Consider the following 12,757-nt stretch of genomic DNA (forward strand, 5'->3'; position numbering starts at 1 on the left):
TTTTCTATAATCTGGCTATGTTCAGTGATTTGCATGTATGTAGAATGTGATTGTAATGATCAACCATGCTGCTTAAAGCAACACTCAAAAGGCTGGAGGAACTCGGCAGGTCAGGCAGCATCTATGGAGGGGAATAAATAGTTGATGTTTTGGGCCGAGTTCCTTCATCAGGACTGAAAAGGAAGGAGGTAGACGTTTTAGTCCAAAACATTGCCTGATTATACCCCTCTGCAGATGTTGCCCGACCTGCTGAGTTCCTGCAGTGCGTGCTGATCAAGGTTTCCAGCATCTGCTGAATCTCCTGTGCTTGGCATGCTGCTTGAAGTCCATCCCATTGACCCAAGTCTTTGGCCAACAGTGTAGCTGGGTGCTGCATTTTGGGATGCATCATTGCCACTTAAATACTGTTTGGCTGTGGTGAACTCTATAACAGGTAGCCCCTTGGCCCAGGATGTGAGTTGTAGCAATGAAAGGGAACTGGCTGAAATTGATATTGTCGATGTTCTGTGTGGTTTTCAGTTTTGCAAACCCTCAGTTGGTGGCAATATCGTTTCGAGCAGAAACAGGTCAGTGTACTGAGAATAATTTAATTATTGCAGGTATCTGTCACAGTTATTGCACTGCTACATTAAATCACCATTTAAACCGATTAGTAATAATGCATTGTTTTGGTTCTTTAAGGTCGTTATAGTTTAAGTATCAGGTGTGCATGTGCCACAATCTTGTTATCAGATCTTGTTCTCCATCACTGATAGCTGTAACTCTGAACCCTTCCAGGATTAACTGTGGTAATTCTGGGTGATGGGGCCTCTCTGAATCTGCACAGCCTCTTTGAAATCCATTCTCCTTGGTCCTTGTGTTTCATTGCAGCATCTGATGAAGGATCTGCATAAAGTCCATTTAGGGTTGTAGTCCTGGGGCGCTCCAGGTCGGGTGAGGATCACTCTGAGCACTAGATGCTTGAGGCATAGGCTTGGCATGGCTTCCCTGAGGCAGATAGGAATGGCCATAAGTGCTGCTCCTGATAGCCAGCAATGCCCCTGGCTGGGGGTTGAGTTTTCAAGCACACTCTTTGGCTGTAGGTGTTAAAATGTAGAGGGCGAACTGTGGGCTCAGTAGTATCTTTTGGATGAGGTGTAAAACTGAGTCAGCCCTCTCAGGTAGGCGAAAAAAGCTGCTTACCCTCCCTCCCCCTTTTCACTTTTTCTTCTTTTCACAGTAACTATTTCTTTCCTTAGCTCTCTCTCTATTTTTCTTTCTTTCTCTCTCTTTTGCCCTCTCTCCTATTCACTTTCTCTTGTATTCTCTCCAGCTTTTTTTCTCTCCTGTTCTTATTTCTCTCTCTCTTGCTCTCTCTCTCTCACTCTCTCTCATTCTATCTTTCTTTCACTCTCTTTCTCCATCTTTCTCTTTCTGTCTCATTCTCTCTCCTCTCTCTCTCTCTCTCTCTCTCTCTCTTCTCCTTATCCCTCTCTTCCATCCACTCTCCCCACCCCTTGTTCCCAGTAGACCTCCAACTACCTTTCTCTTGTGGGCCCAGGACTACCCAGATTTTCTCTGTCCCCAGCAGACAGTGAAGCTCACAAACATACGGCCTTTCTCCTGTTAATTATTATCCTGCTCATTTAGTTTTGCTCCTATTATCAGGCCTGCTTTCTGTAAAGGCAAGTTGGTGCAAGCAAGTGACAGGGTGCTTGCCTTGAAACCTGGCACAGTGAGAAATGGACACAAAGACATAGTGTTACCACATACAGTATTCTTTTGGTGAAACAGTCTGTGGACCTGTTTAACCAATTCCATTTTTAACTATGAAAATACTTCACCAAAGCACTGGTGAGCATTTCAAAGTGTAAATAGAAGCACAATTCAGTGAAGATCAATGAAATAACAATGTTGATCTCTTTTGCTGAAGTACAAAGTACAAAGTAAATGCACACCTCTCCCGGAAGTTCCGGGAGTCTCCCGCATATTGATAGTGGCTCCCTGATGCCCGCAAATTATATACAATATCCTGGAAATGGATTTTTTGAGAGCGAGCGAGAGAAAGAGAGCGAAAGAGAGAGAGAGCACCATGGCAGAGTGTTCCAAAAAAAGAAAATATAAAACGTACATCACCCCAGACTACCCTAAAGTGTACCCCTAATAGGGGTCAAAAATAATGACAGTGTTGCTCGTTGCACTGTTTGCAACAGTGACTTTTCTATTGCCCATGGTGGGTTAAGACTGTAAAGGACATGTTGAGGTGAGTTTAACAGGTGTCATTCGTTCATTAGCATAGCTAACGTTATTTAAACTAGCTGGCTAGCTGTTAAGGAGCTATTCTATTGCGGTCATCCCACCTCTTCCATTAGTTCTGGGAGTCTCCCGCAAATTGATGGTGGTACCTCCCTGAAATGACTTTTTGCAGGGTGGGATGTCTGTAAATGTATCACCAAAGTACCTAAGTGTTACCTCGAGATTCATTTTTTGCAGCAATTTACGGGATAAATAAATACCATAGAATTTATGAAAAACAACACATAAACAGTGATAGACAAACAACTGATGTGCAAATAAAATGATAATACAAGGACATGAATCGTAAAGGGTCCTTTAAAGTGAGTCTGTAGGCCGTAAAGGTAGGCTTATAACTGTTCTGAATTGGATGGTGAGGGATCCAAGGCTCCTGTACCTCCTCCCTGATGCTAGTAGAGAGGAGAGCCTGTCCTGTATACTGGGGGGGGGGGGGGGGGGAACATCTTTGATGATAGATTATGCTTTCTTGTGGTAGAGCTCCATTAAAATGTGCTTACTGGTGGGGAGGGCTTTGCCTGTGATGGACTGGACTGTGTCCATCATCTTACTCCACGTGGTGAGAAATACTGAGCAAGGCAGGGATCTTTCTATTAAAGCATGGTTTTCCAGATCAACCTTTGAGCAGTCACTCCTTGGGAGGAAGGGTGTCTGTACCTGAAGAGAGGGAATATGGGTTTGTTTTCCCACCTTATATAATAAACCTGGAATGTTCTCAATCCCCTAGTTCTTCTGCAGAGTTTTTATGCAAGAGTTTAGTGTATAATGGATTGTCATGGTGTTGAGTTGTGTTACATTTGTTTAAAAACAGAAGTAAGAAGGAGAAATAGAAACCTTAAATGTAGGAAGTATTTTCTAGGTCAAGGCAGCACCTGTGATTCAGATATGGACACAAATTAATAGGTCTAAAGAGAAGTGGTTATTTTAAAATATGAAGTAAAAAAGAGGTACATTTTTATGAAAAAAATGCTTAAGTCTTCCAGAGGGCGGCATGGTAGTGTCACAGTTAGTGCAGCGTTTTACAGCTCTGTCGGTAAGATTGGGGTTTGATTCCCACCACGATCTGTTTGTATGTTCCCCCTGTGACCACGTGGCTTTCCTCCGGGTGCTCCAGCTTCCTCCCACAACCCAACGACATATGGGTTGGGGACTTAATTGGTCCCATGGGTGTCATTGGATGGTGTGTGCTCACTTGGCTGGAAGGGCCTGTTACCACACTGTATCTCTAAATAAATAAATAATAATAATAATTACAATTTTCATTGGAATTCCTAACAATTCCCAGTAAAGAAGGGGACGGGGAAGGTTGTGGAGGGGTTTGAAAACAAGGATTAGACTGTTTAATTGGACAGCAAGACAGTTGGGCAGTCAGTGGAAGTTGGCAAACCCAGGAGCAGTTGTTTCAGAGTGCTAGGAGTGACTGAGGATATAGAACCAGCATGCTGCTTAGTAACTTAGGTTACGGAGAACAGTTAAGAAGGTGCTGGTGCGGACAATGTTGTGGTTGCAGACGGTGGCCTACTTCTACATCTGTTCTGTACATTCTTAGGGTAGGTGCCTGGACAAGGGTCAAACCTTCTTCGAGACTTCGGTGAGTACAAGGACAACCTGTTGGATCTTGCTTTATGAGGCAATGTCTACATCAGAACGTAAGATTTGGTGGAATGTTCCACCATTCAATAAATTCACAGATTATCGCAAACGTATAAGAAGATAACAGCACAAGTAAACATCCCGGCCACTCAAACTTGCCCATGTTTCAATAATGATCTGCCTTGGGCCTCAGTTTTTTTTCTTTCCCAGTTCCATATAGCTCTCAATTCCATGATCTCTTAAAAATATTTGACAAATCCACTCTTGGACTTTTCCTGTCTTGTAAACCATAGAAGCATCAGCAGCTACAGTTATAGCTAGCTGTATAAGAATCTGAAATTTGTCATTTAATCTTTGGGAGATTGGAGGAGCGAACTTTCTGCAGGCAAGACTTGTATGGAGTATTGTTTTAAGAAAATTTTAAGAGCTTTCAAGCACATTTTTTTTCCACGATCTGCCTCCTCCATAAGTGCCTTCATAGGCCTAACCTTCGCAACCCTGTGGAGAGAATTTCAAAAGTTCACTTTCTGAGAGGAGAAGTTTTCTTAGCACCTCAGCTTTAAGTGACTGCATCATTTGAGACCAAAACTGCATGCATTATGACATGCTGGAGGAGAACTCAGGATGGGCGAGGGTTTCAAAAGCCAAATGGCTGAGATATTGTCTGAATTAGGCTGTGCGCAGTGGTGGTGAAGTTGGGCAGCCTTGATGAGGCGGACCTGAGATCGTTGATAATTGGTCAATAACTAGGATTCTCTACTTAACTCTGATGGCACTGGTGTCGTTACAACTGCAGCCAATGACCCTCTGCCTGAAGTAAATCACTGAGGACCATAAATGTGGCCCGCCCTGTGTCACCCATCTACTTTGTGTGAACTTTCAGTTGAAGGCTAACTTTGTAGGAGCTGGTGTAGGGTCTCGGCCTGAAACGTCGACTGCACCTCTTCCTACAGATGCTGCCTGGCCTGCTGGTTCACCAGCAACTTTGATGTGTGTTGTTTGTAGAAAACTATGTTTGATTTTGTCCTATGTAGTGGTGTGGCAAAGGAATATGTTTCCAATTATAATTGCCTTGCCCCAAACAGAGTAAAGATAATTTGAGAGGGCAGCATTGTACAAGAACCAGAATCGGGTTTATTATCACTGACATACAAGAGGTAGCTAATAAAGTGGGCACTGAGTGTATGTTCATGCTCTTCTGATGCTTCTTCAAGGTTTGACGTGTGTTCAGAAATGCTTTTCCGCACATCACTGTTATAACACATGCTTATTTAAGTTATTGTCACCTTCCTGTCAGCTTGAACTATGCTGGCCATTCTCCTCTGACCTTGCTCATTTACGACGTGTTTTTAGCAACAGAACTGCTGCTCACTTGGGTATTTTATGTTGTCTTGCACCATTCTTTATAAACTCTAAACTGATGTGCATGAAAATCCCAGGAGATAAGCATTTCGTGAGATACTCAAACCACCCACTCTGGCACCAACAATCATTTCATGATCAAAGCCACGTAAGATATTTCTTCCTTACTCTAATGTTTGATCAACAATGACTGAACTTGACCATGTCTGCATGCTTTTGTGGATTGAGTATTGATGGTGTGGGCACATGGCCAAGTGGTTAAGGCATTGGACTAGCGACCTGAAGGTCGTGAGTTCGAGCCCCAGCCGAGGCAACGTATTGTATCCTTAAGCGAGGCACTTAATCACACATTGCTCTGCGCTGACACCGATGCCAAGCTGTATGGGTCCTAATGCCTTTCCCTTGGACAACATTGGTGTCGTGGAGAGGGAAGACTTGCAGCATGGGCAACTACTGATCTTCCATACAACCTTGCCCAGGCCTGCACCCTGGAAAGTGAAGACTTTCCAGGCACAGATCCATGGTCTCGCAAGACTAACGGATGCCTTAATTCTCCAGATAGTCATGAAACCAAGAAAGAAAAGAATGGTAGCACAATCATCAACCCCGAAATCCCTCCTCCCTGCAGCAAAAAAAACAAACAAAAACAGAACAGGCATATTGACCTCCAAGTCCCCCTCCCCTGCACATTAAAAAATGAGAAGGATCGGGCAAAAAAACCATGAGACTGAAAGAAAGTCCGCAGTTCAAGTCCACAGCCAAAATGCAGAAAAGCCTGGGCAACGTTTTCTCTCTCCATCGCAGAGTGATCTCACCTGCAATAAAAATTGCAGGCCTCCATCTTCATAGCAGAGCAATTTCCCCGAGCAATAAAAAGGCAGTCTCCCCTCTCCAGAAGCAGAGCAATCCCCCGGTAATTTAAAAAGGCAGTCTCCCCTCTCCAGTAGCAGAGCAATCCCCCGGTAATTTAAAAAGGCAGTCTCCCCTCTCCAGTAGTGGAGTGATTAAAAAGGCGGGCGGTCGGCACTTCAATCTCTCTTGTCGCTTTACATTAATGAGTTGGTGTACTGGTGTACCTAGTAAAGAGACCCCTGAACATATGCATAAAATGTACACTAAATTATAATAAGAAATAATTATTTAAAATATATCAATATTGGACGTGCTGCCACCTCACAACTCCAGATTCCTGGTTCAATCTTGACCTGTGCTGCTGCAATTGTCTGTGTCTGGTCTGCACATTCTCCCTGTATCTGTATAGGTTTCCACCTCACACACGCACATTGCAATTGTCTGCTGGAATGTACCCCTTAATGTAGGTCAGTGACAACAGAATCAAAGGAGAATGGATGGGCTTGCGAACAAGAGTTAATCAGGGTAAAGGGACTAATTAAGATTGTTCTCCTGGAGCGGGCATGAATCCAGTGGGCTGAATGGCATCTTTGTGCATTGTAAACTGTACAATTGTTGAGTGAACATAGATCAGCATATCAGACCGGAGGAAAATAAACAGTAGACTTTATTCAGTTCTGATGAAGGGTCTCAGTCCGAAACGTCAACTGCTTACTCTCCTGCTGTCTGACCTGCCGACTTCCTCCAGTATCTTGTGTGTGTTGCTCAGGATTTCCAGCATCGGCAGCACCTCTTGTGTTTAAGATAGAGCTGGAGGTCAGGATTGAACTCCTGTCACTCAAGATGTGCAGCAGAAACACTACCTCCTGTGCCACCATTAAATTTTTTTTTCTTAATGCAGAATTTCAAAACTGACTGTGTTTAGCTTAGTGGATGATGGTTGCCATAGCAACACTACTAAGTATAAGCCATAAGGGTTGTCCTGTTATTAAAATGACTAGTAAAAGGATTAATTACACCCATTGCAGGCGTGACGAAGGCAGCTTGTTGTAAAAGCTTTGCACTGGTAAGTAAGAATAATAGGAGGGGATTCTCCTGGAACAATGGTCTCATTTTAAGCCCCATGCCAAGGCCGCTGTGATTATTCACTATGAACTAATGCAGCTGAATTTCCATCCTGAAGCCTCCCACGTACTTGGCATCACTGCTGCCGCCTTGCTCTTTCCAATACCGTTGCTTCACCCTTCAGTTCTGCAACCAACTTAGTTTGTTATATCGCAGAACCCAGTAATGATTTTACATTTGTACGCTCCCATGGATATAAAGGCTGGCTATGGCCATTTTCTTTCAAGTTTTGCCTGAGGCTCCACTGAATCAAACTTTACTAGTACGAAATCATGCATTGTGGTTTTACTTTGATGGTTGTCTTGTCAGGACTGAGTTCTTTTCTGCGCCTATGTAACAACGATACATTTGGGAGTTAACTACACTTGGAGTTTTAGAGTATGAACATGTCAGAAAATTATCTTCCTTCATAGGCTGGGAGCACAAAATGTAGCCAACCAGTCGATGGAGTCCAGGGCACTCCTGCACTACAGCCATTCAAGCAACCGTACTCTGTCCTCACAGAATTCACAAATCACAACCCAAAAATATGAGCAACAATAAAATTTGCTCAAACAATCAATAAAATGAATGTGAAAACCAGTTAAACAAATAAATACATTTTTTGACTTGTGTTTGTTGATGACGGGGGGATGTTGGGATACGGACCATTTTCTGAAATGCAGAATCCTCCCTTAACGTGGGGGCCATGTTACACTGGTATCAGCAAAAGAGCTATAATTCACTTCGGCACTCTTGATCAAGGATCTGAACACTTACTTTGAAAGAGATATCCTCTCAGGTAGAGATTTCTTTGCTCTGAGCTCGTTACCAAAGGGCATAACCAGCCTGTGCAGCCAAATGAAGAGAGTGGGAGACAAGCTTTTATCATGCCTAACTAGAAGTGATGAGAGAGACAGGAGGATCCAGACAGACTGTCAACATGAAGCAGCTGCACAAAAATGGCCCACACACAGTGTGCCAGATAGGGGAGCAGTCCCTAAACTCACACCCAGCACTTGTCCCAGTCTCGCACAGCAGCAACCCTCGTACGCAGCCTTCTCACTGAGAGGTGGACCAGTTCCTTGTTACATCGAGGTTCATTGTCAGGAATCATACATGCTCGATCATATGTGGAGAAAATTCTGACTGGTTACATCAGGGATCCCCAATCTTTTTTGCAAAGCGGACCGGTTTATGATTGACAATATTCTTGCGGACCTGCCGACTCGGCGGGGAGGGGGTAGGGTTGCCAATGGACAAGAGTGGCAGTTAAATACGTGAGCTTATCCTGCGAAAGACTACCATGACCATGAAGCCTTGCGAGGGCAACAGTGTGCATGCACGGCCGATTTTTTTCTACAAATCGTTTTTGCCGATTCTGTTCAGGGGTGGAGTGTTATTACGACCAGAATATAGGTGATAAGTGGCTAATACACTCAATTCATTTCTTAAAGGGTTTATCTAACAAATTTAATATTAAACACACAGCGCACATTTTCCTCGCATGAATATAGCGATAAGTCAATTATCAGGGGAGGACAGGGGAGCTTGAGTAAGTATTGAACGAACTTCCAGTAGAAGTGGTTGAGGCAGGTTCGATATTATCATTTAAAGAAAATTGGATAGGTATATGGACAGGAAAGGAATGGAGGGTTATGGGCTGAATGCAAGTCGGTGGGACTAGGTGAGAGTAGCGTTCAGCACGGACTAGAAGGGCCGAGATGGCCTGTTTCCACGCTGGAATTGTTATATGGTTAGATAAGTCAATAGCATCATAACATTTAAGTAACGTTTGGATATTAAACACACAGCACATATTTCCCCCGTATGAACATATAAAATCATTGCAACACACCAGTATCGCTGAATCAGTGGGAGCCCTGGGTCTGTTTCCCTGCAACAAGACGGTGCCATCGAGGGGTGATGGGAGACAGCGATACTTGAATGGGGTTCCTTATGTCCGGTCTATTCACAATTTAGTTTTCATTGCATTCATCGCAGAGATATGTTGGAAATGGAAGCAATGTTTTCAGTGCTTCTGTAGCTATCTGAGGATATCAGCCTTGACTTTGATCCAGAATGCCAGCAGAGATGTTATGTCAAACATAATTTCAGCCCATCGGCACTTGCAAGCTCGAGGAGTTGATCTCCTTCCCCGCGCTGACATGGATGACGCGTGGTAATGACCTCGCGTACGTTCAAGTTCAACAGTGGGTGTGACAGGGAATGAGGAAAGGTGCAGCTGACTTATATTGCCAAATTGTATCGTTTCCTCGCGGCCTGGTGGTTGGGGACCGCTGGGTTACATCCCCACCTAGAATGGAGGCTCCAATGCTACTGCCAGTTGTAGACTCAACCAGCTCCATCACAGGCCACAAAACTCCCTGCCAGCGAGGACATATTCCAAGTCCGATGCCTCAAGAAGGTGGCATCCAGCACGAAGGACCCTCACTAGTCGTGTTCATGGTACATTGACCATTCAGAAACATGAGGAAGGATCCCACTCCACAATTTTGTAAGATCATGGCTGATCTGCTCAGGGTCTCTGTTCCGCTTACCCGCTTATTCAGCATAACTTTAAATCCCCTGTGGATCAAAAATCCAAATGTTCTTTGAATCCATACAATACCAAGATGAAGATACTTTTGGTCGGCTGGATAACAGCCATGAAGGTGGAGTCAAGGCCAGGATAAGATCAGCAGACATGGCTTGGCCTCCACAGCTCTCTCCTGGCTGGTATTGGAACAGGAGAGGGACAGAAAGCAGGAGTGAACAGAATAAATTGAGTCTCGACATTGACAAGACTAAAGAGCTGATTGTGGACTCTAGGAAGAAAGAAGCTGACCACTCATAATCGATTCCTCCATAGAGAGAGTCAAGAGCACCAAGTTACTTGGAGTGCACATGGTGGATGATCTCAACTGGTCCCTTAACACCACCTTTTTACTCAGAAAAGCACGGCAGCATCTCCACCTCCTAAGGAGATTGAGGCGTACGAGACTCCCCGCCCCCATTCTAACCATATTTTACTGGAGCACCATTGAGAGCGTCCTGACCAGCTGCATCATCACCTGGTGTGGAAATTGTAAGGCATCTGACAGCAAGACCCTGTAAAGGATTGTGAGAACTGCTGAGATAATCACCAGGGTCTCTCTCCCCTCCATCCAGGGACATGCACCGGAAGCACTGCGTTCGCAGAGCCCTAAGCTAGGACCCTGCAGTCTCCTTGACTTCCTACTGTCAGGCAGGTGGTACCACAGACGAAGAACAAGGACTGTTAGATTAAGTAACAGGTTTTTCCCACAGGCTGTGAGAGACTTCTGAACACCTTGCTCCCACCTTGTACACGTGACTTGTGAGAGTGCCAGCAGCATTTTACCATTGTACATTTAACAATAAGTAATATATGCATTTTATGTCAATGAAAACCTACAGAATTCATTTTATTAGGTGTTAATGTTTTATGTGCTCTGGGTGAAATATGTACTGTGATTTGCACCTTGGTCCCAGAGGAACATTGTTTCATTTAGGAGTATAGACATGTGCATGGTTGAACAATGACAAACTTGAACTTCGCTTGAGCTGCTTCCAAGGGGCAGGCAAAGTCTGATGCAGATATCTAATCAGCCAATCATGTGGCAGCAACTCAGTGCATAAAAACATGCAGACATGGTCAAGGCATTCATTTGTTCAGACCAAATGTGACCCGAGTGACTTTGACCATGGAATGATTGTTGGTGCTAGACGAGATGGTTTGAGTATCTCAGAAACTGCTGATCTCCTGGGATTTTTATGCATCCTAGAGTTTATAGAGAATGGTGGGAAAAATAAAAAAAAACACATCCAGTGAGCATCAGTTCTGTGGGTGAAAAATGCCTTGTTAACGATAGAGGTTGGAGTAGATTAGCTAGACTGGTTCAAGCCGACAGAAAGATGACAGTAACTCAAATAACCATGCACACCAACAATGGTGTGCAGAAGAATATCCATGAATGCACACATCGTTGAGCTATAGCAGCAGAAGATCACAAATATACACTCAGTGGCCACTTTATTAGGTACAGGAGGTGCCCAATAAAGTGGCCACTGGGTATACCTAAGAAGCACTGTAATTCAGAGTTTACAATGATGGGAGTGTCATCTTATTAACCTGATACCAGATTGTGCTTATTCCAACAGCAGCTACGGGGCATCTTGAAGTTTAATGTTGAGCTGTTCTCTTTAACTTCTCATTTTGTTTTTTTCAGATGAACGGGACAAAGTACAGAAGAAGACCTTTACAAAATGGATCAACAAGCACCTTATTAAGGTTGGTGGGATAATTTCCACGTGCCTTTTGTATATTGGTCTCTCAGTTCTAATATCTTGTTACCTGGCATCTGATGATTATTCAACAAACCTCCAGGGAGAAAAGACCTGAGAGCCATTTTCTGGATTTCATCATGTTTCCTTCTGAATGAACAGCTTTTTCTGATGATTTACAGTAACAGCTTTTTCTGATGATTTACAGTATGTTGCACCTTCTGTTTCCAAGGATTATTTAAAGTCACCTTTTCAACAATAAATACCTTGGCTACAAAATCGAACATAGAACATTACAGTACAGTAGAGGCCCTTCGCCTCACAATGTTGTGTTGTCCTTTTAACCTATGTTAAAATGTTTCCAATTGAAGCCAATAATCATTTCATCAGAAGTTGCAGCTGAAATCCTTGAGGGGGCTTACCGTCAGTACTATGATGAATCTTTTGTGAGAGCGTCTAGAACTTGCTATTGAATATTGGTGGGGGGGCGGGAGTCTGGAGGTATGCAACAGTCTATGACTAGGAGTGGAGGTTAAGTGAAGGAGAGAACTAAGAGGTGGCATAGAATGCTTTAAGGAAAAATAATGAACTTGGCAAGAGATGTACAATGAAATGTGCTTTCACTGTGGGGACAATTGGGAAAAGAAAGTCCCCATTTTGAACATGTACTGTGGAGAGCATTCTAACTGGCTGCATCACTGTCTGGTATGGAGGGGCCAGTAAACAGGAGGAGAAGAAGCTGCAGAGTCTTGTAAACTCAGCCAGCTCCATCATGGGCACCAGCCTCCCCAGCATCAAGAACAACTTCAAAAGTAAAGCCTCAAGAGGGAGGCATCCATCATTAAGAATCCCCATACCCCAGGACATGCTCTCTTCTCTTTGCTACCATCAAGAAGGAAGTACAGGAGCCTGAAGACACACACTCAACATTTCCGGAGCAGCTTCTTCCTGTCCGCCATCAGATTTCTGAATGGACATGAACACTACCGCACTATTTTTTTGCTCCCTTTTTGAACTTACTTAATTTAATATATGCTTTATTGTTATTTATAGCTTCAAATTTATTACATATTGTTCTGTACTGCTGCCACAAATCACCAAATTTCACGATGTTTGCCGGTATGTTAAATCCAGTTCCGGTTCTGATTCTGCTAACCCAGAGAGCAGTGTGGCCGGTGCAAAGCAATGTAATCTGCCAAGTTGCACAGTACCTTGGCTTTCAAATATGTCACTGGATCTAGTTCAAAAC

At 43.7% G+C, this 12,757-nt stretch overlaps 1 protein-coding gene across 11 annotated transcripts in view; it reads left to right on the plus strand.

Moving 5' to 3' along the window:
• The window catches only part of dst (dystonin), a 603,331-nt gene that overhangs the window by 99,542 nt on the left and 491,032 nt on the right, over positions 1-12,757 (plus strand). For all 11 annotated transcript variants that reach the window (XM_072250685.1, XM_072250715.1, XM_072250746.1 and 8 more), the window contains one exon: positions 11,454-11,515. In XM_072250685.1, coding sequence (XP_072106786.1) covers positions 11,454-11,515 — 62 coding nt within the window. The remainder of the gene's footprint in view (positions 1-11,453; positions 11,516-12,757) is intronic.

This window comes from Mobula birostris, chromosome 2 (assembly GCF_030028105.1).
Source record: "Mobula birostris isolate sMobBir1 chromosome 2, sMobBir1.hap1, whole genome shotgun sequence".
NCBI lineage: Eukaryota > Metazoa > Chordata > Chondrichthyes > Myliobatiformes > Myliobatidae > Mobula > Mobula birostris.